The sequence below is a fragment of the Hermetia illucens genome, chromosome 2 (genome assembly GCF_905115235.1).
Source record: "Hermetia illucens chromosome 2, iHerIll2.2.curated.20191125, whole genome shotgun sequence".
NCBI lineage: Eukaryota > Metazoa > Arthropoda > Insecta > Diptera > Stratiomyidae > Hermetia > Hermetia illucens.
The window spans coordinates 22,052,022-22,079,388 of record NC_051850.1 but is presented as its reverse complement, the minus strand read 5'-3'; the positions used below and the strand labels follow the sequence as shown (position 1 = coordinate 22,079,388).

Sequence of the window (27,367 nt, the reverse complement as noted above, 5' to 3'; positions counted from 1 at the left end):
AAAAACTTAATCTGAAATACATTATTGACTTGCATTTTCACTTCATTGTTATGAAAAACTAGACACCGAATTACGTTTCCATCAACAAGAAATACCAAATATACTTAGCAAAAAATAACATGGATGGATTTACCATTCAACTGCATAAAAACTTTTTATGATTTGATGGGTGAATCAACTTCTTCCTGGTTCCTGCATCCTAAACACCAACGTACTTTGTTTGTGTACCTTTCGCAATCAGTGATCCATCCTTTTTATGACGTAATTCGCATTCAAGGTAGGCTAACAATTTTCCAGCTCGAATGGCTTTCGCGTCTACAATTACCTCGTCACCTAGTCGGGCAGCTTTCATGTAACTATAAAAAAAATGCACATAGATATGTTACCGAGAAGAAATATATCTTAGCTCTTACCTAACATGTAAATCGACTGTAGCACCTGTCGCCTCTGTCGGCCTTTCCTTCGTCATAAGTGCATATGTACTAACATTATCAATGATCGTTGCTATCAAGCCGCCGTGTAAACCACCAGCTGGATTTAAATGTTCCTCTGCTACTGTGAATTCCGCAACACAACTGCCGTCCCCGCCACCGGTAACCCTGAACTGAAATAATAAGGGCTAACTAATAACATATATCAGCATAACAACTCCATTTAAAGTACCCCCCCATTTTCGTGTCAGTTGGAAAGGATTCAACCAAGGTATTCAAACAAGCTTCCCTATTTTAGAATCTTTAACTAACCCTATTGGTTAACAATTCAGTTTGTTAAAATTTGAAAGTACTAAGACAATAACAGAATTTAGCGTATTGCTTCCTTGGCAGTCTCGAATCGACCACAACTGTTTTACGCAATGGCAGAAGATTCACCTTTCAGTACATCATTATTATGGACCCTCAGATATTCCCTTTTGACTGCTTGTTTTCATCATCATCAACGGCGCAACAACCAGTATCCGGTCTAGGCCTACCTTAATAAGGAACTCCAGACATCCCGGTTTTGCCCCGAGGTCCACCAATTCGATATCCCTAAAAGCTGTCTGGCGTCCTGGCCTACGCCATCGCTCCATCTTAGGCAGAGTCTGCCTCGTCTTCTCTTTCTACCATCCTCATCAATACGGATTAAGTGACCCGCCCACCGTAATCTATTGAGCCGGATTTTATCCACAACCGGACGGTCATGGTATCGCTCATAGATTTCGTCGTTATGTTGGCTACAGAATCGTCCATGCTCATGTAGGGGGCTAAAAATTCTTCGGAGGATTCTTCTCTCGAATGCGGCCAAGAGTTCGCAATTCCTCTTGCTAAGAACTCAAGTCTCCGAGGACTACATGAGGACTGGCAAGATCATAGTCTTGTACAGTAAGAGCTTTGACCCTATGGTGAGGCGCTTCGAGCGAAACAGTTTTTGTAAGCTGAAATAGGCTCTGTTGGCTGACAATAACCGTGCGCGGATTTCATCATCGTAGCTGTTATCGGTTGTGATTTTCGACCCTAGATAGGAGAAATTATCAACGGTCTCAAAGTTGTATTCTCCTATCCTTATTCTTCCTTTTTGACCAGTGCGGTTTGATGTTGTTGGTTGGTTCGTGCTTGTTTTACATTGTCCAAAATCCAGAATTGCGTTTTTCTTATATTTTTGATTCAAAACGAATGCATCTCGAAAATTTGAGGATAGAGAAAGTAACATTGATAAAACAGCGAAAGAGTATAAGGTAAAACTGGACGAAAGGATAGTTCTCCAGAATTTTGCGAGGAAGCCCATAGCCCCCCTCCGACCATTACCTAATAAAATATTAACAAACGAAAACTTTTTGACGATGAATTAAAGAAAACTGACGACAACATTGCGAGCAATAACACAGGACAAGCCTACCGAATAGTGAAGAGCCTGGGCGTGGATATCAATTCAAAACCATCCCTTGTAAAAGGAAAAACCAGGCAATCATTGAGTGCGAAAGTGAAGCATGTGAGAAATAGTCATCTTAATTCAATAAGCTCTTCAGCTTCACACACCAGAACCAAAAATTATATATTATATTACAAAAATTATGGTCGAACATAATGGTAACATTGAATCGCCAACACTGTCAAAAAATGAACAAAGCACAAGGCATGGATGACATCTTCGCTGAACTTATTCCTATCCATAATTTAGTTATTTCTACCTGGAACCAAGAATAGATTTCGCAAGAGCGGTCATGTTCTATCCATCAAAAAAGTGGCAAGTTGACTTGCAAAAATTACAGAAAATTATAATACCAGCAAGAAAAATGATGTCCACCAGGCAAAATATAACGATTGATATATACATAGGTAAAGGATGGAAATGAAGTGAACGATATAAAACGCCGGATTTAGCTCGCAAATAGAGCCTTCTACTTGGTCCTGCTGTATAGACAGGAAAGTTTCAAGTATACAAAACGATAATAAAACCTGTACTATGCTACCGATGCGAAACATAGACCCTAAAACAAACTTCCAAAAAACGGGTCAGTACCTTCGAGAGAAGGGTCCTGAAGAGAATAATAGGAGCTAACCAGAGGACGAACAGTTGCGAATCAGGCGCAATCAAAATAATCAAACGTGTCCAAAATAATAAAACTTCGGAAACTGCGATACACTGGCCGCGTTCAACTTATGGACAACACTCGGATATCAAAATGGGTATTGGAAGAGAGAACAAGAAAACGAAAACCGGTAGGAAAGCCCTGGACAGATTCTGTTGATGATTACAGTGCTTGAATTTCGGTGGATCGAGATGGTTGAAAGAAGTCCTTCTTTCTTTCTATCCTCAAGGCCAAGACCCAAAATGGCCTCCAAAGCCTTCCTCATGCTTAAGCTTTTCAACTAGTTTGTTAGAAACATTCTGGAGTGTTGCCTTATGATTTGGTCCCTTTCGGTAGTTATAAATGCAAATCCATCTACTTCGGCTCGTTTATGGCTCAAAAGGAGCGTGATAAAGCGGTCAAAAAGTATAAAATAAGGTTGCAACCATACCCACGTGCTACCGGGTTTATATTAATGTACTAGACAATCCAGTCAAATACCCTGCTTAAGAAGTCCTTCGAACTCTTTGTTCACTTCCGCTAACGATGTCCTCGGTAACTACTGTGCCGTTTTGGCGTTTGAGCCCAACAGCACGGTTCCTCTACCTGGAGGCCCAATTCACTTTGCCGGCGTCACAACGGACGCTGTTCGTTTCAATTACGTACTGGTCGGGCTGGACGAGGAGGCATCTTGTCTCCGACGTCCTCGAGGACTGCTCATATACTCGACTAAAAGAACAGCTCATAAAACGCTAACGCTAAGTGACAGTGCACCAAGCCAACTGCTGCATGAAGTGACGCAGTTGGGTGGTGACAAATTCGGCACCGAGCTGGTACAGTCTTTACCGTTGCAGAGGATCCCGGAGAACATGCATCCTGCAAGCCAGGTGGCCCAGCTACAACAGATGGTAACAGTATTAACAGCCACCGTCTCTGAATTGGTAGAGGCTGTCGGTGCTTCGCGTTCGGGAAATAGGACTAGATCACGGTCTAGATTCGCCTCCCGAAATGGGCAATCGAATAGCAGGCCATCGCAGGATCTTCAGCAAGTATTTTGCTGGTACCACTGTCGGTTCACTGAGAAAAAATAAAAATTGTACCAGGACCGGCAATTTTTCACCAAAAAAATCAAACTTGCCCGAAGTTCTGGCAACTGGCATCATCCCTCTACCCGGCGTAACTACCTGGATACAAGCGTAGAATTTTTGGTTCTTCCCATATCCCGGCGTCATAATGTAATACCGCAATCATTAAAACTCGCGGCAGAAAACTCTTCGTCGACCTGCCCGTATGGCTCCGAGTTCAGAACTCCGATGAGCGTTTTCTTAGCGCTTTAATGGCACACGATGACTGTTCACGGTCGCAAGTCTCGTCTTTCGTTCTACTTGGCCTACGTACAACCCATCGTGAGGAGTTTGTTGCCATCTCCGGCGAGCTAGTATACGGGAAGAATTTGAGACTGATTGAGTGATTTGAATAATCCTGTGTTCGATACCAGGTCAGCCCTTTCCACCAATGAACATTTGTGCTTGCTCCGGGACACCGTGATCAAATTAACGTCACCCCGCCATCCCGTCATTCTTCGACGAAGACTAACGCCCCCAAGGGCCTGGACGTCTGCCGTGTTAAAACACTTTAACTTTATTTTTCTGATATAATTATTAAATTATTAGCATATTAAAATATTATGTTTTTTCTGAGTTGCCACAATCTCGGCAGATGCCGCATTTTACCTAATACTAACACTAAATGTCAAGCATTTAGGCTCGAACGATCCTACCTGCTTAAATTATATAAGGGCGCCGGTGGTAGGTTAATGGGAGAATCCGTCTAGAACTCCTCGCAACATCAAACACGTATGTAGAATGGTATATTTCTGCATGGTTTGAACCAGACTGTGTGAGAGTACCAGAACATCAAAGGAAGCCGTGAGAGATTTAGATTATTTTACAACCACTTTCTCGAGGTGCGAAATTTCTTTGATTTCCCGAACCAGTTACTCATAGTTCATCTTCTTCTCCACGTATTTCGGTTCAATGTTGCTATTAAGGGGGATAGCAGCATCAATAATATATGCGGAGCCACCCGTCTTGTCAACTAACAACACGTCAGGCTTGTTGTGTAGAATATCGCGATCAGTTAGAACTTGCCGATCCCAATACATGCTATAAGTAGAACTATCAAGTACTGCTTGCGGGTCATATCGGTAAACCGGACATGTTTCCCGTGATCACACATTCTTATGGGCTTTTTATAAGCTCGGGTGGCGACCACACCGTCCTGAATAGAACACATGAATCCCTCCGTCTCAGCAAAAAGCTCCTCAGCACAAAGCCATCCGTTTGACGAATAGCTACCAAAGACAATTGACGTGTTTACCACGCATTGCCTTCGAGTTCCATTCATCGATCCACTCTTAGTCCGACTTCACCCCACTCAGAGGATTGAAAGGTCGATCCTTCAAATTAAGTGGAGTCAATCCACAGTATGCCTTACATGCAGCCGCATGCAAGGCACTCGCCTGTTCTTTGGTGTAGAAATAAGCATGTAGCGAGTCGACTTAGCGATGATGACGCCCCAACCTCCGATGTCACGAGGAAGTTCATCCGCTAAACGGCAGAGTTTGGATGATGCATTCGGAATTTGTCCATATCGGCCGCTGAAGGTTTTCCAGATCGGCTTTAGTCCACGCCAATACTCCGAATGCATAAGTCAGTGTATCACTCGCGAATACATTCAAAGCGCTTATTTTATTCTTCGCCGAAAGATGCAATTTCAGTACCAACTTTGCACGTCACAGGAATTCGGACGGCAAAATATCCTTCAGATCACCAATTGGAGCATGGATTCATTGCAGAAATATTAAATTAAATTATGATTATTAAATTAATAATTATTAGAGGGGAGTCTTTCTGCTCCTCATCTCTATGACCAGTCGTTTCGTTGTCCGAATTCCTGGGTGCGCAAGATCGTGTATTGTAGGGAATACTTGCTTGCGAAAAGTGGCCAAAATATATGACCTGGGTGCCTTTTCAGAGGTCTCGCGGAGTATTTCGGTGGTTGAATTGAAATTTGTATTTGGGGTTGTCGCTGAGGCTTTGAGATCAAAAAAGCGACCGTGGCAGGGATTTTAACCTCTGAAACGCGTGACAAAGCGTCTGCAACTACATTGTCCTGATAAAGTTGGCTAGGGGACGCGTTGTCGAGCTTCTGCTTAAAAGCGAAGGTAAGAAGCTTGTGGCCCGTGAACACTGTGCGTTGAAACTCCCCTGGAGTATCCAAACCGATTTCTGTCAGTTGACATATTGTAGTTCCAACAAGTCATTGTTTTTTTAGACACTTAGAAAACGAAAAAGCTTAGAACGGAATAAGCAAATCCTTCGAAACAAACGTACAAACGATATTTGGTTGCTCCATAGCGAAATTACTTTTCCTATTACCAATATATAAAGCTATTTTACGTATCTGATCAGCCTACATTTCTGTCCACTGAATTTCAATAATTTCTTTTAACCAATTTAAGGGAATAATAATAATTTATTAATGATTTTAAATTAATTTTTAACAACCCCCAACCGAGTTCCAGTAAAATGTGTGCAAATAATTTCCATTTACTACACAATTGCAGCAGCAAACCCGCTCCATTCTGCTCCCAATCATGTCCGGAAAAATTAGCTTTCATGTTTGTAAAAATCGATGGTTGATTAATTACCTCCATCGTATGGAGGGTGAGTTTGCTATAAATGAAAATCACCATTCGAACCAATATCACATTTTACAATACATATCCGTAAATGCAAAAACGACAAGCGTGTACTGAAATGCAATTAATTCGATTCTGCTCTTGTATGGTTTTTAATTGATCACTCGAAATCGAGCATTAAATGTTTGCATTCATTTCATCATTTTCAATTAAAACACCTGGACCTCGATTAAGGGAAGCGATTCGAATGTACGAATGAACTGAAATTTGTAATTGAATGGCGTGTACCCGTTAAACAAGATTGAATCTGGCAAATTCGAGGTTGTTTCAGATATGGGGTATGTTTCGCGGATGCAGAAAATTCGAATAATGTTAAATATTTGTCGTAAATCTCATTATACGACATTTTTTTATAAAATTGGGTCAGATGTTCATCCGCTAGTAAACTACTGATGGTGATCCTTAAAGTAGAGCAAATAAAGCCCCCAATGGGGGAAGAGGCTCTTTATTTTAAGTAATGTGGTAGAGCTCAACACGGGGACATGTTATTATAGTTTATTCAAAATACAAGCAATATGGGGAGACTTTTTCATGAAGCATGCTTAATTTCGATCTATCATCAGTGAGGCCATAAGTAAATAGAAGAAAAATCCATATGCAGACGGTATAACCGAGTACCACAAAATTACACGTATGTAATAGGTGTTGAGCAAGCCCTACTCTGGCAGGACTCCAACCTCAGATGACGTAGTGAAAATAGATTAATTCCTCACGATGAAATGGTGTGGTATACTTCTTAACTGCTCTCCTTAAGGTATAGATCAAGGTCAAATTCGCTATTTCAAATCCGCGCTAAGGATATGATGAAAGGCAATTCATTGCAGAATCCAGCACGGGACCTCCCCTTTCATTACATATATTGTCCTGGTTTATACATGTCGAGAAGTCTTCTTGGACTCGCCACCCGTCCAACGATGGTGCCAGAGATTCCAACGTCAGGTAAATGTTAAAGTATATTGTCCCTAAGCAGCAAATACAGACAAACCCATTCCCACTTTCTTGGGCAAGAACACGAAGTCGAACGCCGTCCGGAACCCAGATGACAGCGGCACCCGGTAAGTCGAGATGTCATGAAGCCGGGTCCCTGTTCCGGGATTGGTCGCTGATTAGCACCAGATCAGCGTTGATCTCCACAGCGAACTGCAATAGCAACTAGTGAGCGGTTTCACTTCGGCGGATGTTAATGTCTACGACGCAGATCATACTAATCGCATCCTAGTCCTTTCTAGTTCCAGTTTAGTTAAAAATTGAACACTACCTCGAATCCACCACGCCTCTTGCAGAGAACGCAAATCCCGCTTTCATTGTATGTCTTCGCTTGGTGACTTACCTGATCGCATCTGCGACATCCTGTCCTCCAGTCCTCCTATCGGGTCCCTTGCAAGTTGCTGACATGTGTTTATAGTCCAAACACCTATAGCACTTGGTGAAGGTTATCCGCATTCATACCCCGCATACTTCCCATCCAATTTTGATTTTCCCGCTGCTAAGGAGATTCCTCGCATATTGCTGGGGGAATTTTACCACAGCGAGTTTTTGGTCTCCAGTATTCACGGTAGCATCCGTACCTGTCCGGTCATTGGTTACTTCTGGACATTCACGCTTTATGGCCTCCTCCACTTCGAGCTTTTCTGTGAGGCAGTGAAGATCCCGGATTTTTAAAGAGCACATAGGCTCTAGACTAGAAACGAGAGCTTTGTACCCCAGTAATCACTTGACCGCTTTGCAGAACGTACTCTTGCTAAGTCGCCTTCAGGCCTAGCTCGAGGAGAACTCTTCCCCCTCCCCCTTCGTTTTCCATATAGAAGACACTTCTATACTTGTCTTTAGGTTTCTTCCTGTAACGGATTTCACTGAGGACTTCCGCAAATGTGTTGCCTTCGCAGGTCTAGTACTTGTTCGTTTCCTCGTCTTTTCTTTTACTGGTTTTTGGTTTGTAACCTCCTTGTCTTTGGACAGACGGGCGTCTGGTAGCGTAGCGAATTCTTTCCATTTATCCTTCTTTGGTGTTTTTTTGGACGCTGATAACCATTTAGATAGTATCCTTCAGCCATGTCTTCCTCTTTCCGCTTTTTCTCCAGTTCGTTTTGCAGTGGATTGTCTGGGATCCGTTTGGCACTTGCAATGTTCTCAGCAGGAAGCTTTCATTTTCCGCGCGTCTTCCGCTCCCCTACACATTCGCTTGTAGAAGGAGATGCGTTCCAGCAGTTTCAGGCTGGTCTGCAAAATCTTTGGATGAGCAGACCTTCGTAGAGGTGTGGTAAGATCAACCTGATAAAGCAGGCGCCTCCACGGAAAGAGCCGCCCATCTGACTCAATGCATCGCCAAAGCATGTGATGCGTCCATGCCCAGGAGGTGCTCATTCCCACGTAGAAGACCAAACTACTGGTGGAATCATGAACTGACCGGTCTTCGATCATCCTACCACCGAGCCAGAAAGGCGGCTCAGAGAGCGGTAGGTAGAGTCGATCAGGGGCAGAAAGAGTGCGCCTATAAGGCAGCCCGCAAAGGAGCTCTACTCAGAAGCGGAGGTAAACCCGTGGAGGAGTGCTTATAGAATCGTGATGGGACAATTCAGAGGTCGTTCATCTCCGCAGATTACGTTTCCAACCTTCTTGCTGAAAATCATCCAGGGGTTATTCCCCCCGCAAGAGAAGAACATCGACACATTCCAACCACCTCTGAATGTGACGGTAATTCCGCCAGTCACCAGAGACCAGCTGTTAGAGATCTGCGGAAGAATAGGAGACAATAAAGCGCCAGATCTGGACGAAGTACCGAATAAGGCCGTTAAGCTTGCCGTGAAATCCAGACCAGACATGTTTGCTGAGATGTTCGAAGCATGCATGTCCGAGGGAATATTTCCAGCGGCATGGAAGCGGCGGAAGTTGGTACTTCTGCCTAAGCCTAGTAAACATCCAGGTGAATCATCCTCATATCGACCCATATGTCTTTTGGAGACTGTGGGGAAAATGTTAGAGTGGGTAATCTGTAATTGGTTACTCCCGATTATTAAGAGCCAAGACGGCCTTTCAGATCGGCAGTATGGGTTCCCTAAAGCCAGACCAGAAACCATAGATATCATTAAATTGGTTACTGGCTTGGCTGGCTTTCCACTGAAAGGGTAGTACCAGCAAATATTGTGTGGTAGTAACCTTGGACGTGAAAAATGCATTCAATTCGGCCAATTGGAATCTAATACGCAAATCCCTAGCTAACCTTCACTAGGGATTTGCGTATTTTCGCCTATCTCGCTGCTATTGTCGATAGTTACTTAACTGAGAGGAGGCTCTGGTATAGCACTGATGACGGACCCCAGGACTACGTTATTCCCGCGGGTGTCCCGCAGAGCTCCGTATTGGGCCCACTACTGTGGAACATCATGTACAACGATGTACTTAATCTTCCCCTTGCGGAGGAAGCGACAGTGGTGGGTTACACTGACGACATAGCGCTGGTTGTTGTGGCAAAGCATCTCAAAGATGCTGAGTTATACACAAGCGAGGCAATCTGTGCTGTTAAATGTTGGTAAAAGAGCTGTGGTCTGATACTCGTGGAGGAAAAAAACAAAAACGATCTGCATCACTAAGCGCCGGAAGATAAATTACGCCTGCGGAATCATTTCATCATTTCCAAGCCGACATCAAATACTTGCGGGTTGTGATAGACAGAAAACCCAGCTATAAGCAACACGTACAGTATGTTTGCGATAAATCATCCACTGCTAATATGGCCCTGGAGAGGATGATGCCGAACGTGGGAGGACCACGGCATACCTCTAGGTTGCTTATAGCCAGGGTGGTGACCTCAGTCATGCTCTATCCGACCCCAGTTCAGAGGGAGGCGCTGCGGATGTCAGTTAACACTAACAAACTGAGTGCAGTATACAGGAGGACAGCCCTGAGGGTATAGTCTGCCTTCAGGACTACCTCAGATGATGCAGCATTCGTCGTCTCTGGAATGATGCGGATTGACATCTTGACAGATGAGATGGCGAATATATACAATGCGAAGCCAATACCTCCCTTATCGTAGACGAAGAACGCTGAGAGGGAGAGATCCATAAATAGATGGCAAGAGCGGTGCCAACGCTCGGGAAAGGGTCGGTGGACTCACAGGCTCATTCATGCCATCAAGAAGTGGTTGGAGAGACAACACGGCGTAATCTCATCCAGTTTCTCACAGGCCATGGAGGATATCGCCAATATTTGTACAGGTTTAAATTGGAGACCTCACTCGACTGTCCAAATTGCAATGGAGTCCGAGAGGACCCAGAGCATGTATTCTTCCACTGTCCGAGATTTGTGGAAGAAGGGAGGAATTTAGAGAAGACTCTAGGAGAGGTGCTGGTACCAGAAAATCTGGTGTTGAAAATTGGGATGCGGTCAACTCCATGATCGGATCTATCCAAACCAAACTGCGAAAGGCAGAGGAGAGGAGAAAAGAGCGGTAACATGCGCCGCGTAGAAAAGAAATGTAACTAAGCTAGAATGAACTAACTCTGCCCCGTGATGTAATACTTTATGGTGGTTCCGCGGGGCAAGGAGGGAGTCGGGGGTGGTTTTAGTGGGCAAAAATCTCACACGCTGGTGTGTCCAGGCCAGTGCCTTTTGAAGATTTCCACCTCCTGAAACGAAACAATGAAATAACTCAACTTCTGAACATCTAGGATCTAAATTAATGAACGAGTTACAATATAAGGATACTATCCTACTGATAGCACGGAAGCTAAAATTGTATACTCGTAATTATAACCAGATATTCGTGACTCGTTACACTACCCACTTTCCATGAATGTTCTATAGGTAAAATACCGCTCTACGCCACTGGACTGGTTCGTGACGTTTCCTCAAACAGATGATGCAGCCCAGTTGTAAACATAACCTGAGTGACTTGGATTCTCCGGCGATAATTTAGCGTATCTAAAGTGCATTTATGCCGGTAAATCAGTTCATTTCCAAGAAAATTTTACTCTAGTATAGTACGTTGTAAGCCTCTCCGGTCAGACATATTCAATATTTTCCGTTAAACTACCGTTAACCGAATGGTACTTACATTCCTCAAACAATTGCTGAAACCTTTCGATTTGGCCACTTCTTCGAAGACAGACTTTAGTAACTCAATGCCCTTTTTTGCAGACATTTTCATCACTTAAAATCCCTCGGATCCTTACTTCGCAAGACGCTCGGTGAAAGTGGACAGCGGTAGCCGCCTTATTGTTATGTAAACTAAAGAAGGAAGCGTTATCACCTCAGTGCTTGCCAAAATGTCGGGGGCGGTATTCACAGACATCTCCCAAGTGGACTTGCGGATGGAGGTCACCCGGCAGTTTCCGTTTCTACATGCAGACGGAACTCGTTGGACGGTTATCAAATCTTCCGACGGAGGAGCAGTTGTCTTCGAATTAATTAAGCTCGCAGCCGGGGAATCATCCTTCCAGCTATCAATTGGTGAAGTTCAACCTCCCAAACAGAAAACTATAATCGATAGGAAGGATGCTCCGGACATGATGTGTGCTTACAACCGCTCGGGCATATTGGATCGTCAGATCCTAATTCTCGACCCAGTTTACGCAAATGTTGTGGCCAATGAACCAACGCCGCCAACAATCACAAACATCTCATTGGCTCCGCCGGACCCGAAGTGTAAACTCGAATGCCCGCTGGCAATTGTATCGAGTGCAGGCGTTTGTGAAGTTCGCGGGCGCAAGGACGACATACGCCGCTACGATCACGTCTTGGTGAATGTTTCCGAAATGTGGGAAAACCAGTATTCGGCCAAATCCCAGAAGAATTACGATTCCGTTGAAGACCTGACCAAATACTATTCCAATCTCATTTTCACAGTCACCTGTTGGACCAACTCGATCAGTGAAGATAATCAGCGGACTCTATTCTGCGGAACTCGGTCCGGACTTATTTTTACAATTTCCATTTCTGCTTCAAACTCCAAAATTTTATCAGTAACGGAAAGCGATGTAAAACCGTTGAATTTCCTCAAATACTTTTCATTTGGGGATCAAAATGAAAATGAATTTTTGTTTTCTGCGTCGATAGCAGGTGTATGCAAAGTGTTCCGAAGGGTTGGTGTTTCGGAACTCAAAGAAGTAGCGACGCTTTGGGGAGTGAAGGATAAAATGGCATTCCATTGTGTAGAAGTCCACTACGACAAGGACAACAACCAAATTGTTGCAGTAGCATCTAAAGGATCTCATTTTCTTGCATTCATTCTGACGCCACAAGGAGAATTGCTTCAGAAGGCAACGCATTATATCGGAAACCTGGTTATCACTGGTAAGTTTATTTAATTAAATGTGAATCGTTTTAAAAAAAATGATATAGGCTACATTTAGTTTGTGGAAAAATGCAGATCTAAGAATTTAACTTTTTGATAGCCCCCATCACTGCGGAATTGTTATCATTATCATGTTTGTTTGGAATGTTTGTGACGCTTCTATTATTCCTCGGTCGGCAACTAATATCTAATCCAGCTAATCATCTGGCGGTCCAGATCGCATCAGAAACGACGGAACTTATCCAATCAACCACCATCAATTTCGTTAACGACCGAGGAATAATAGAATCGTGACAAATATACCGATGATAATGAACCCAACGGTGATGAAAATTGAATGGTAATGATAAGTGGTAAATGAGAAACTCAATGTTTATGATTCTTTGTTATGGGATGATGGTACAACCTAATTTTCCCACAGTGGTAATTCATGCGCCTAACATCTCTTCCCTTAAAATAAAGTTTTAGTTTAGTTTACTGGGGCAGCCACAGCTCCGAGCACTCATTCAATGGCTTCCCAAATACTTTGTTCGCAGACTTTAGCAGAGAGTGTGCAGATTCTTCATTGAAAAAAACCTTGCCAAGGTGTCTTCGTCTGAGGAAGCCGGACAGCTGCATAAAAAGTGTAGGGCCGTCTCCTCCTCATCACATTGGCTGCACATAGACGAAACCACCGCCTCAATCTTTTCCATATGGTAATTTAGGAGCCAGTATCCCGGTAAAATCCCTAGTAAGGATTTCATGTCCCCCTTCTTAAGGGACAAGAACAATGCTGCTCTGGCGACCCTAGGTTCTTTCACGAGGATTTTCGCCTGCCGGAAAGAGTGCAAATTTCTCCACTCGGCTGCGTGAATCCTTGCAATTTCACCTTTCAGAGTAGACTTGACAGTGGATGGCCGGATTCCAAAACCTGGTTCTGACCCCACCATTGTGGATCCAGACGCTCGGCGAGCCTCCTCATTACCAGCAATGATAGAGTGCCCCGGCAGCAACATCAAGAATGTTTCGTTCTGTCGGCTTGATAGGTCAGAGAGCTACGTGATGTTTGTCAAGGAGTTTCCAGATAGACGCATGACCGTATGATTAGCCGCCTTTCCACGCTCCAATGGTATCGAGTCTATATGCGTCTTTCCCTGCTTTCCGTTTCACCTCCAAGTGAATGGAGGGTAGATTTAGGAGAGCTTCAAGTGCCGCAGTCGGCGTAGTACTCATTGCTCCAGTAATACTTAGGCGAACAAGCCTCTGAATCTGCGTTAGCAGCTTCCTACTCTTAGCAAAGTTCTGTCTCGGCCACTAAACGATGCATACATCAAAATTGATTTTATTATGAATGTATACATCCAGTGTATCTGTTTTGGTGAAAGTTCCCAGGCCTTACCTATCGCATTCCTACAGCACCAGAGCAATCTGCAAGATTTCTAATATTGTTCCTGAATATGGTGCTTCCACGTTAATTTGGAGTCGAATAAATACTTGACTGTTTGTGCCAGTTAGATTTCCGTCCCCGCTAAGGTAATGTATAGCTGCCCCACCTGACGTTTCTAGTGAACATAACTAGTCCAGTCGGAAGCTTTTTTCATCTGTGTAGGGAGGTTACCCTTGTTTGGTAATAAATATCATCTTCACATGACGCCAATTAATTGGAATATGTGCGCTAGGCATGCACAATATATATTCTGAATATGTAGACCCAGGGCATCCACTCCCTCTATTACTAGCGGAGGAATGATGCCATCCGGACCTGCAGACTTGTATTTATGGAACGAGTTAAATGCCCATTTTACTCGCTCTACTGATACTACTTTGCATGCCAAATTCCAGTCTCTCGGTTGAGAGCTGTATGCACCTGTCGGCTCCGAGATTCGATTTTGGATGCTACCTGGGAAGTGCACTTCAAGCAAATGGATTGCAGTTTCTTCATCGCTTTCTGTATACCTCCCGTTCAGTAAACGTAAATAACCCAGCTTCATGCTGTTCATGTTCTTTAACAAGAATCCGCTTCAGCTTTGAGGTTGCCTCAAGAGAGTTAGTCTCTTCGCAAAAGCGTCTCCATGACGATCGTTTAGCCGATTTTATGCTCTTCTTTGGAGCCTTCTGTGCCCTTTTATAGCGATTCCAGCTAGCGGCTGAATCACATTTCAGAGCGCGATTAAGAAGCATCCTTGTCGTTCTTCTCTGTTTTTCCAACTCTGAGCTCTACCATGGTGTTTTACCCTTCTTTGGCATCTTGAGTGGACAGCTTTCTTCGAAAGCTAACCAAATTAGCCTGAAAGTCTTTTAAGACTACCATGCTGGAGCGGGACCGATCACTTCCATTGGCACTCAACAGGTCAAGATGTTGGACTACCCCACCAACAATTCACGGTTTTTGCATGAGGTACATAAATGTCTTGCAGCTATTGACCCGACGACTGATAAGTGCATTATTTGGGAAAGATGTCGAGGGCTGCACGTCCCCTTGAATGGTTTTAGGAGCCGACACTTGTAACGTGACAGTATCTAGCTCGTAGTAGGGCCAGCAGCCCAATTGTTCACGAACCTTCTTAACATCGGGTTCGGGAACGCCGATAGTGAGAAAAGTTCCCGGCCTATCGGCTCTCTCTCCTGTTTTACTGCCTAGCAGCATCCAGGTGGAGGTGTTGAGGTTATTCTGCACATCAAGTTATTCCAGAACCCCAGCACCATTCCGCTCTTGTTCTGGAAGCCAGAGGAAGCATTTTTTTAACGGTGTCAGCTCAGAGACTCTTTTCAGGATTAGACGCGCATCCTCCCACACATTGTTGAGGGAAGAGCAGTACTGCATGAGCCAGCTTAAAATGAAAGTTTGTATTATGTTTTGGGTAACACTTAGAATTTTAAAAGGGCCAAATCATTTTTAGGTGCTATCCTTACGGGCTTTTTGGCAAATTAGCACTTGTTTTCCTATCATCAGATCGTTCTTTCTGCTTTTCTTTGGTTTTCCCATTAAATTGTTTCGCATGCTCTCTCATTTGTTTTAGAATTCGTAGCGTCTTATTCAAAGTATCGTCTTGCCCTCATTCGCTGAAAGGGATTTGTGGTAATGTTTTCCTCCCAAAAAGTAGTTTCAGTTATTTCAGGGTCAAAATCTTCCCCATTATCTATTTCGGATGAGTCTGAATTAATCTATTTCCGGAAAGACTTCAAGAGGATTTTCGTAGATTTCGGGAACAAGTTCAGGAAGGTTCTCATCGATTTCGGGAACAAGCTGAAGAGGGTTTTAATCGATTTCCCTGCCCGCCGGGTGAGAAGGATCGTCCTCGATCTCTTCATCAATTTCTGATAACTGCATATTTTTGATTGTACCGTGTTTGAAAATTCTAAATATTTTGTCATTTTTTCTGTATATAACCTCACCATGTTTGTTGAATGTTATGTCTTCTATCATTTTCCTGTGCTTGTATTCCAGTATTTGTTCGGATAGATCTCTTGGATACGCCCCACATATTCCTCTATAATTAAATCGAGCATGTCGTCTTGTTCGCTCCCTCGTATATTGCGTCGATGGCGAAACTAAGAACCTCATCGATACTTAATTACCTTAAACGATCAGCATCATCATCATCAACGGCGCAACAACCAGTATCCAATCTAGACCTGCCTTAATAAGGAACTCCAGACATTGCAGTTTTGTGTTGAGGTCCACCAATTCGATATTCCTAAAAGCTGTCTGGTGTTCTGGCCTACGCCATCGCTCCATTTCAGGCAGGGTCTGCCTCTTCTTCTTTTTCTACCATAGATATTGCCCTTATAGGCTTTTCGGACTGGCTCATCCTCATCCATACGGATTGAATGATCTGCCCACCGTAACCTATTAAGCCGGATTTTATCCACAACCTGACGGTCAGGGTATCGCTCATAGATTTCGTCGTTAAGTATGCTACGGAATCGTCCACCCTCATGTAGGCCAAAAATTCTTCGGAGGATTCTTCTCTCGAACGCGATCAAGAGTTTGCAATTATTCTTGCTAAGAACCCAAGTCTCCGAGGAATACATGAGGACTGGTAGTAAGAGCTTTAACCCTATGGTGAGACGTTTCGAGTGGAACAGTTTCTATAAGCTGAAATATGCTCTGTTGGCTGACAACAACCGTGCGCGGATTTCATCATCGTAGCTTTTATCGGTTGTGATTTTCGACCCTAGATAGGAGAAATTGTCAATGGTCTCAAAGTTGTATTCTCCTATCCTTATTCTTCCTGTTTGACCAGTGCGGTTTGATGTTGTTAGTTGGTTCGTCTTCGGTGCTGACGTTGCCACCATATATTTTGTCTTGCCTTCATTGATGTGCAGCCCAAGATCTCGCGCCGCCTGCTCGATCTGGATGAAGGCAGTTTGTATGTCTCGGGTGTTTCTTCGCATGATGTCGATATCGTCAGCATAGGCCAGTAGTTGGGTGGACTTAAAGTGGATCGTACCTCTTGCATTTACATCAGCATCACAGGTCACTTTCTCGAGGGCCAGGTTAAAGAGGACGCATGATAGGGCATTCTCTTGTCGTAGACCGTTGTTGAAGTCGAATAGTCTTGAAAGTGATCCTGCTGCTTTTATCTGGCCTCGCGCATTGGTCAGGGTCCACCTAGTCAGTCTTATTAGTTTCGTCCGGATATCGAATTTTCACATGGCCGTGTACAGTTTTATCCTGACTATGCTATCATAGGCGGCTTTAAAGTCGGTGAAGAGATGGTGCAACTGATGTCCATATTCCAACAGTTTTTCAGAGAGAAAATCTGATCTGTTGCTGATTTGCCTGGAGTGAAGCCTCTTTGGTATGGGCCAATGACGTTCTGAGCGTATGGGGCTATCCGGCCTAGCAAGATAGCGAAGATTATCTTATAGATGATACTCAGCAAGGTGATCCCTCTGTAATTGCTGCGCTATGTGATATCTCCCTAATTGCTGCACTGCGTGATATCTCGCTTTTTATTAATGATGCAGATAATGCCTCGTTGCGAGTCGTCAGGCATTGATTCGCTGTCCCACACCTTGATCACAAGTTGATGAACCACTTGGTGTAATCGATCGCCTCCATATTTAACCAATTCGGCTGTAATTCCATCAGCTCCTGGCGACTTATTATTTTTAAGCCGATGAATTGCACGGGCTGTTTCTTCTATACTTGGTGGTGGCAGTATTGGTCCGTCGTCTTCAGTTGGCAGGACCTCCAACTTGCCGATGTTCTGGTTGTTCAGTAGCTCATCAAAGTACTCAACCCATCGCTCCAATATGCCCATTCTGTCGGAAATCAGATTTCCCTCTTTGTCTCGACAGGATGAACATCGAGGTGTAAAAGGCTTCATCCTGCTGACTTGTTGATAAAACTTCCGCGCCTGATGCGGTTGCTCCCTGTACTTTTCGAGTTCACAAACCTGTTGGTTCTCCCAGGCTTCCTTTTTTCCATCTGTGAAGTCGCTTCTCCGCTCGCCAGAGTTCGTGATAAGTCTCCGCGCGTGCCCGCATCCTTTGAAAATGCAATATTACTCGGTATGCAGCGTACTTCCGTTCCGTTGCTAACTTACATTCATCGTCAAACCAGTCGTTCCGACTCTTTTTGCGACTGGGGCCAAGTGTGTTTGTGACCGTATCAATGAAAACGTTCTTCAGATGGTTGTCTAGATAATTTCTTTATGCTTCATCTTCAGGACATCTGTTAGCTGCGGTTATTGCGGCATCTATTTCCCCCTTATAGGTGTTACGGAGGGCTGTGCTGCGAATGGCTTCAGTATTGTTTCTAATCTGGTTGTCAAACGGGATTGTAGGTGGTTTTGTAATTCAAGCATGGAACACTATGCCAACGAGATAGTGATCCGAGTCTATACTAGCCTCCTATATGTTCTGATCATCAAGGCTGAGAGGTGGCGGCGTTCAATCAACATGTGGTCAATTTGTTTGAAAGCGGTCCCGTTTGGAGAAGCCCACGAATGTTTGTAGACCGGATTTCGCGCAAACCAGGTACTTCCAACAACCATTTCGTGCGACACTGCTAACTGATTGATCCGCAGTCTTTTATCATTGGTATTCCTATGTAAACTATGGGAGTCGACGTATCGCCCAAATATGGACTCCGTCCCTACTTGACTGTTGAAATCTCCAAGTGTGATTTTGATATTATACTTCTAACAGGCTTCGAGGGTCCGCTCAACCGCCTCGTAAAAGGTAGCCTCCTCCGACTCTGCAGACTCCTCTGTAGAGGCGTGAATGTTAATGTGCCTTTTTTTAAATTTGCCTCGTAGACGCATTTCCAAAGCCGATAACAGCAGGTTTCAATTTTTTTGAACCTAGAAACCTACTCCGAGCACATGGTTTAAAGCTTTAATATATGGTGTAGTGTCTCTTCTCCAGGAAGCCGGCCCCTGTCCAATGCATCGGTTGCAGCGCTGTTACATTAGCATTATATTGGGACAGGACGTACGTTCTATGGGAAAATGCGCAAATAGTTATTCCATTGTCGTTGCCGGGTTTGTCGTTTTAAAGTCCATCTTGTCCGAGGCTCCTTCTGTAGCTTCGTAACATCAGTTTTCCATGTAGGGTTGTCAGCCCTAGCCAACCCCCAATCTGGAGGACCAGTCGATACAATTTATCCCGTTTAAGCGCGAATTACCTTGCCAATTCGCGTGCCATGTGGTGTTCAATTACATGTTTGGGTCTCGTGCGAACAGTGAGTGAGATAGTTAACAATTATATATAAAAAAAAGATTTTACATTATGAAATGATTCATCTTATACCTAAAATGTTAAATGATGTTAACATGCTGGAGGGCGGCCGGCTAGTTACGCTCCGTAATTGTTGATACAGCGGGGAGCCGTCCATCGTTTCTGCAAGTTCCATCTGCGGTGGATTCTGGGGCGGTCTGGACCACCAGTTAAATATCTTCTGTCGATAAACGAAGAATAGAAGCGTTATCACTCTCCCAATGATAATAGCCCCAAGACTCAGACCGGTACTGACGAGGTTTCGATGCGTTGTGAGTTGAAAATCGGGAGTAATCTCGATGTGTACTGGGCGAAACACCTGATGATCGATTTCTGCAATTGGCGGTGAACTAGTGGGTGAATTGTCCATCCATATTTTATTTAATTTCTCCGGCGGCATGGTCAGCGCGAAAGCTGAAACCACATTCCTTGTCTCCGAAAGTATGGATCCCGATGCCTTTTAATGCAAGCTCCGGCGCTGCCCGTTACAAGTTAGACATATAGCCAGCTGTTGCTCGCCATTAGCTCCTTCCAAGCCGTCCTGTTACTCGAAACAGCATACAACGGGCATGTCGGTTTGTATGGGCGTTCGAAGATTTTGTCAATCACGCAGTTCGGCACCTCATCTATGTTCTTAATGACCTTGGGTGAACATAAAAACCTCTCGCTGAGGCGGTTACACAATGCGAACTCGTCGTTGAGCTCGAAATAGTTTTCGTGGCCGTAGTCAATGGCGATCGTGGGAACGTTGATCTGAGAAATCAAATATCGCTGTTCCCATCAGCTCGGGGAATTGCAGTAACATGAAGCAACCAATAGTCATGTGGTCCAACTATGCAGGATCGCCCTCTCTATGAAACAGCATCCGTTCTAGTAAAATTGGTAGTATTTCAAAAGAAGGACCAATTTTGTTACGGTCGTCATCCACAGTTTTGGTAAGCGTGTTTTTTGTTAACAGACCCAGGTGATCTCTGCGACCATAGAGCGTGGATAGAATTCTGAAGTGCTTAGTGTCCAGCTCGTCGTAATAATCTACAGCCGCTAAGTATGCGGACACTACCTGAACACTTAGACTCGCCGAATCGGCTCGCCTAAACCAGCTACTCATTTCCTTTACTCTCTGATGATACAGTTCAGTTTTTCCCGCCAAACTCTTCCAGTCGATCAGAGACCGCTGAATGATACGCCTCAACCCGAGGGTTCAAGAGGACATTTTGTCGAGTTGAAGGCTGCAGTCCCACAAGCTGGTCGTGCCGGAGTTCATCGATTTCTCTTTATATAATACTTCGTCGTTTATGCTAAAAAGAGCGGTTAGTGCTTTGCCCAGTAACCCTCTTTTTTGTCTTCTCGCTTCCGGAACGATGAGTACCTCCTCGATCATTCGGACAATGTCTTCATATTTGAATTGAAGATCCTTTAACAGGGCGTCGCAGTGTGTGGTCGATATAACTTTTGAGGTTTCACGGCACATCGTTATCGAATCAACGAAAAGAGTAGCTGATTTAGGCAAGTCGATTCGGCGAAACTAAGTGTTGAGGTAGTGTCCGTATACTTAACATCATCATCATCATCACTAAATAGTCCAGAGTTCTATACATGCTCTATGGCCGCAGAGATCTCGTGGGTCTGGTAACGAAAAACACGCTTACCAAAGCTGTGGATAACGTCCATAACGACATTGGACCCTCGTTCGAAATACTACCAATACCGCTAGAACGCATGCTGTTCCATAGAGAGGGCGATCAGATGAAGATCTTCGGCTTCCTCTGCATAGTTGGACCATATCACTATCGGTTGCTTCATGTTACAGCAATTCCCCGAGCTGATGGGGAAGGGCAATATTTGATTCCTCAGATCAACTTCCCCACGATCGCCATTGACTACGGCCATTAAAACTACTTCGAGGTCAACGAGGACGTAAAAGTAATTCCCTGATTTGTCGGCTCCGGAAGGCGGGAGAGCGGGAGGGCTAGCCAGACGTAATGTGACAAACGATTCCATGCTAGTGCTGGGAAGACGTGAAAATCTATACAATAAGTTATTAACAAATTATTTTTTCATTCTTACAATTCCAGGCATTCAACAATTAGAAGGCAGTCAGTTCATCATTTCTACAATAAATTCTCATACGATGCTGGTTACAATCAATACAGCTTCAACCCCAATTCAAATCGAATCCAATGAAATTAAAAACGATCTTGATTCGAAATGTTATGAAGTGCTTGGTATGGTAACCACCACGAATAGAGTAGCCTGGATATTTCTACAGTTCCCCATTAATTTGTTTGAACATGCGTTTAAAAGCCCAACGATGCTTACAATTTGCTCTTTGAATGTGAAAGACGCTCTGGAGACGATGCAATTGAAAGTAGATTCAAGATTTTGTGAATTCGCTGATTGCGCGGAAGTTGTCAGATGTACATATTTGAAATTTGGACTCCCAGATGCACCACCTTACGATATTTTCACCGAAAACACATTTAATAATAAATTTATCAGACAATTGAAGATTTTAGCGATAGTTCTTGCTGCAAGGATTTCGTATTTCAAGTGAGTTGAGATACCTTCCCTCCATCATTATATATAATTTTTTTGTTGATCTTCTAAAATATATATTCACAGGAAGAAGCAACGAAGTGAGGATATGTTTAACACACAAAAAGAAATAAATAATGTACGCAAAGTTCTAGAAGTTCATATGGCTTACAGGCGCCTTAGTCATTTGGCGACTTTGAAAGAATTTACGAGAGTTCAGAAAATATCGAGCGCCTATTTTCGTAATAAAATGGTTGCATTTTGTCAAGATGACTCCATTGAATGGATGCAACATGTCCGCCAGGGATTTGTTCAAAGACTATCAGATCTACTGAAGAGAACGGAAGGATTTAATCAGGCAGAATGTGAGCAGTGCATTCTTTGTGATGACTACATAAATTTGGCAACGGGCGCTTGTAAGAACAATCATCAAAGGCCGAAGTGTTGCATTACTTTCTTGCAGGTATTATATGCTCTTCATTTTGTGAATTGAAATCCACATATCGAAGCCATAAAAGAAACACGAGTAATCTTTTCGAAAGCAACTAAACTAGTCCATGCAAAAGTAAAATATGAAACACATTTTTATGGTTTTTATTTAGTAAATTCCTTCATTAGCTTATAAAACTACAAATAACATTCAAAATCATATTCTCCCATTTTCAGGTTCCATTATTCGGGGCCATAGGTTGCGAGTCATGCCAATACGCAGCGATCAATGATGCTAACTTGTTAAAGCAAGTTTTATGTCCAGACGAGCCAATTTCATGTCCTCTATGCGATGGACCACTGACTGGTGCGAAAACTCTAATTTACTTTGATAAGCCAAATTAACATGATTCGAATGTAACAACCACAAAACACTTAATAAAAATTATAAAATTCACAATTACAACTGATACTGTTATTGTCCCATAAATACGAATCGCTCTCCCAATTGCTGTACCAGGCCGAAAACTGATTGAAATGGCTCTCATCAACAAGCAAGTTCCGGGCCAGATCATGATCGATCCTTACACGATTTTTCAATGCATTTACAGTTTGGTGACTAAGATTGTGTGTTAATAACGCGAAAAATTGATCGTAGGAAATCGCTTCTTCTTCATTCAAAACGAGACTCAAGGCCTTGATATAGTTTCTGGCCAATCGCAAAGTTTCTATTTTCGATAATTTTTGATTCGTATTCTCACGATTTACAAAATTTTGCCGAATAGGAATGCATTTCCGGAGAACATCGAACGCCTCGTTTAGTTGATGCATGCGATTTCTCTCACGAGCGTTGGCTTTAGTACGGCGCGTCCCGGCCCGCGAAACCCGGTTGCGATTGCGATACTTTCTTGGCACGTCCATAATATCTCCAGTCGTTCCGACAAATAATCACGTTAAACTGATAATGGGGTATCATAGAAGAATTCGGGTCCTTTTATAACGTTGACGGCCTACTCGTACTTACACACGTACAGAGTATGGTAATTAATCGTTATCAAATAACTGACGACCAGCGTACCGTTCGTTATCTTTCAACCGTGATACGGATATTAATTTATCTCTTGCACTTTCACGGATTATACGTATCGGCTTTATACGGAAAATTCTTCTTTCCAATTAGTTATAATTTCCCTTTATTGATTTGTTTGCATTTGATTATATTGATAATGAAAGCAGAGCTGCGCTTACCATATTATTATATCGACCAATTTGTCCGCAAAATTTGATGAGGATTAGATATTTGAAAACTGATAATAATAATAGAGAAACGTTTCTGGGAATTTTTCTAAGTTCAGCTATTCTGAAAAGGTGATACCTTCAGGCTCATTGTTATAAGTCAGATTCGTCGTCCGAAAGAGTCAATACCAAAAACAATGCTCAACAATACCCCGAAATGACTAGACCACTCGAAACGAGGTGAATGACGTACCCCAAATAGAGGAGAAGTGAAAACCTAATCGATACCTCATCCAAACGGGGAGGCGACCCAGATTCAGAAAAACCAAGCATTTTCACGCCAAGGTGCCCTGAAAGCGAGATATGGCAGAAAATCCACGGTCAAAGGAGCACATCAAAATCGAGGAAAATTGAAAATTTACACGACCCTGGGTCGTAAAAATTGGCAAAAACGCAAGATCGTCGGATCGCTGTGAAAGATACTTCTTTCGAACGGGGAGGCGGCCCAGATTCAGGAAATGCAAGAATTTTCACTCTACGGTGACAGGTGCTCTGAGGTGGCGGGGAGGAAGGCGGGGCGGCAACCCTCCCGGCTGAACCAAAACCAAGTGGCCGAGGAGAACCTCCACGTGGTGGCACCGGGAAACGCTGTATCGCATTGCGCAGTAGGCGAATGCTCCAAGGCTTAATCAGGGTGATCAGACCCGAGTCTGCACGGGGACACGGGGAGGTGGAAAATCTTAGAAAGACACGTCCGCCGCAGCTCCGCCGTCCGAACGGCGGAACAACAGCGGGCGCGTGTGGGATTCACACCCACTAAAAACCACCCCCGGTCTCTCCAGCCCCAGCCCCGCGGGACCACCATTGAGGTATTACTTCGCGGGGTAGGTTTGCTCTTAGGCACTCATCCTTCTCCTATTTGCAGCTTTCCTCCTTCTTTCTTCCTTCTGCAACTCCTCCTGCATTTGGATGATTGCGGAGCCAACCGCAAGCCACTTCTCCTCGGACTCCAGCATCTCAGTAACCAAGCTCTCCGGGGTCCCGCTCCTGCCCAGCACCTGGTTTAAGCTCCTTCTCTCCATCGCAAATTGTGGGCAGTGAAACATCACTTGCTCTGGATCCTCCGGTATGCCATCGCATCTGGGACAGTTCGGAAAATCATCCAACCCAAAGCGGTGCAGATACTGCCTGTAGCAACCACCGTGCCCCGTGAGGAACTGGGTAATGTGGTAGTTGGTCTCCCCATGTTTTCGCTCAAGCCACACCCCAATGTTGGGAATGAGCCTGTGCGTCCACCGACCTTTCGCAGACTCGTCCCATCTGCGTTGTCAGAGATCAAGCGACTCTGACCTTGCCGGATTTCTACACTGTGCATGCCCCTCCATATGTCTTGCATTGTACAGGACACTCATTTCTTTGGCCAGAATGTCAACCGGGATCATGCCTGCCACCACCAATACTGCCTCATCTGATGTGATTCTAAAAGCACTGCAAACCCTCAAAGCCATCCGTCGGTAAACCGAGTTCACCTGCTTCCGTCTCTGAGAGTTTGCAAGCGCCTCTGCCCACACAGGCGACGAGTAGAGCAGGATGGAGCGCACCACTCCGGCTAGCACCAACCTCCGGCAATGTTTCGGCCCGCCAATATTTGGCAACATTTTTGCAAGTGCCGTGGTGGCACTGGCTGCGTTTTGGCATGCATACTCTAGGTGCTCCCTAAAACTCAATTTGGTGTCAATTATTACCCTCAGGTATTTGATAGCCGGCTTTGATACAACCGTATGTCCACCGACCTCCACTTTTACAGTGTTATTTTTCCTGCGTTTCGTTATCAAGACCGCTTCCGTTTTCGCGTCCGCCAAGGTCAGCCCGGCCTTTTCTAGCCAGGACTTTACCGCTCTCACTGTTTCCGTTGCGTAAACCTCCACATCTTCTGGGTGTTTTGCTGTAACAACCACAGCTAGGTCATCAGCAAAGCCGACAATCGTAGTCCCCTCTGGGACGGAAAGAGCAAGCACCCCATTATACATGATATTCCACAACAGGGCACCAAGTACCGATTCCTGTTTTACCCCGGCTGTGACAATGTACTCTTTGGGGCCCTCATCCGTCCCGTACCAGAGAGTCCTCTCTGAGAGGTAGTTTTCCACCAAATTCGCTAAGTATCCGGGGACACCCATGTCAGCCAACGCCCGTTTAATTCTATTCCAGTTGGCCGAGTTGAATGCGTTTTTGACATCCAATGCCGCCACGGCACAGCAGCCGCCAGAAATCAGTGCACCTTTTGCCAGGTTTACCACCATGCCAATTGCGTCCACCGTAGAGTGGGCGTGTCGGAAACCAAACTGGCGTTCCGACAATCCATTGCTGGCTTCGACGATGGTCAGGAGTCTGTTGTTGATGACTCTCTCCATCATCTTCCCCATTGTATCCAACAGGCAGATAGGACGATACGACGCTGGGTTTCCAGGTTGCTTGCCAGGCTTCGGAAGCAGCACCAACTTTTGCTTTTTCCACTGGGCAGGGAATATTCCTTCTTTTAGGCACGCCTCGAAGGTGTTGGCGAATAGGTCGGGCCTAGTCTTCACTGCCAGTTTCAAATCTCGGTTGGGGATGCCATCCAAACCTGGGGCCTTGTTGTCACCGAACCTACCACATATTTCCCGCAGCTCCTCCACAGTTACAGGCGGTATTAGGCCGTCATTTGGCTGGACAAAAATTTGCCTTCCCCTATTTTCGTGGTGAGGGAATAGAGTGGTAACAATCTGTTTCAGGAGGCGCGGACAGGTCACCTGGGGTGATTTCCGCAGCCTTTTCATCACCATTCTGTAAGCCTCGCCCCAAGGGTTTATGTCGGCATGGTCGCACAGCTGTTTGAAGCAGTTCTTTTTGCTCCTCCGAATGGCTTCCTTTAGGCGGCCACGTAATTGCTTGTGTGCCTCCTCTCGACCGTCGCCACCGGGTTTTCCGCTGAGCCTCTGGCAGCCTCCTTGCCCGAAAACATGCGGCTCGCAAACTTGCGATTTCGTTGTTCCACCAGTAGTTGGGTTGCCTACTGGGGAGCAATCGCCTTCTGGGCATAGTAGCATCGCATGCTTCCGTCACCCATCGAGTGATCTGGGTGGCTTTCTCTCCAGCCGTACCATTCAGGGATATGTCGGATTTGAGCACCGCGGAAAACGTGTCCCCCTCGAACGCTTTCACTGTCCAGCGAGCTCGATCCGCCCTTGATCTCTATGCAGATTGCCTGGTGGTCGCTGTGAGTATAGTCCTCACTGACATGCCAAGCGATTCTACTGGCTAAAATGGCACTCACGTATGTCAGGTCCACTATAGACCCCAGGCCCCTTCCCCGGAAAGTGTACGAAGACCCAACATTCGCCAGTACCACGTCCAGCTCCGCGAATGCTTCGAGGAGAACACGTCCCCTGACATTAGTTATCCGGCTGCCCCATTCAAGAGCCCATGCATTGAAATCGCCTCCTATTATGATCGGCCAACGTCCTCTTGCATCTAAAACAAGAGCAGCAAGCATCCGCTCATACTCGACGAGTGTAGCGCTGGGTGGAGCATAGCAGCTATAGATGTGGATGCCCTTCACCTTCGCTCTGATGAAGCCCTCCTCCGGGTGCTCCATTATTTCCTGGAAGGCTTGTTCTCCACAAGTCCACAGCGCTGCTTGGCCACGGGGACTCATCTGAAGTGGCTTCGGTCACGTAACCTTACCAGGGGTATACTGGTACCATGGGAACCGGGGTAGCCCCTGGACTCATATACTTCGGGAGAATTCCTGTCGTATATGAGTACAGCTCGGTTGTTTGCGGTTGGCCCCCTAGTGGGAGCTTCATGGGGG

General features: G+C 44.8%; 2 protein-coding genes across 3 annotated transcripts; one reads left to right on the top strand and one right to left on the bottom strand.

The window, feature by feature from the left end:
* Positions 1 to 12: 12 nt before the first annotated feature.
* On the bottom strand, positions 13 to 11,559 carry LOC119649356 (acyl-coenzyme A thioesterase 13-like). Its single transcript, XM_038051465.1, has 3 exons — positions 11,368 to 11,559; positions 414 to 604; positions 13 to 356 (listed from the first exon to the last, which is right to left on the bottom strand). The coding sequence occupies exons 1-3, from the start codon at positions 11,458 to 11,460 to the stop codon at positions 200 to 202; spliced, it is 441 nt and encodes a 146-aa protein (XP_037907393.1). The 5' UTR covers positions 11,461 to 11,559; the 3' UTR covers positions 13 to 199.
* On the top strand, positions 11,173 to 22,730 carry LOC119649355. 2 transcript variants are annotated; one of them, XM_038051464.1, is made up of 5 exons: positions 11,173 to 11,253; positions 11,451 to 12,605; positions 21,390 to 21,864; positions 21,937 to 22,312; positions 22,516 to 22,730. In XM_038051464.1, exons 2-5 carry the CDS (start codon positions 11,579 to 11,581, stop codon positions 22,681 to 22,683), a joined length of 2,046 nt encoding a protein of 681 aa, XP_037907392.1. In that variant the 5' UTR covers positions 11,173 to 11,253; positions 11,451 to 11,578; the 3' UTR covers positions 22,684 to 22,730. The 2 variants fall into 2 exon arrangements, with proteins under 2 accessions (XP_037907392.1, XP_037907391.1); XM_038051463.1 differs by having other exon boundaries at positions 11,219 to 11,359.
* Positions 22,731 to 27,367: the final 4,637 nt, after the last annotated feature.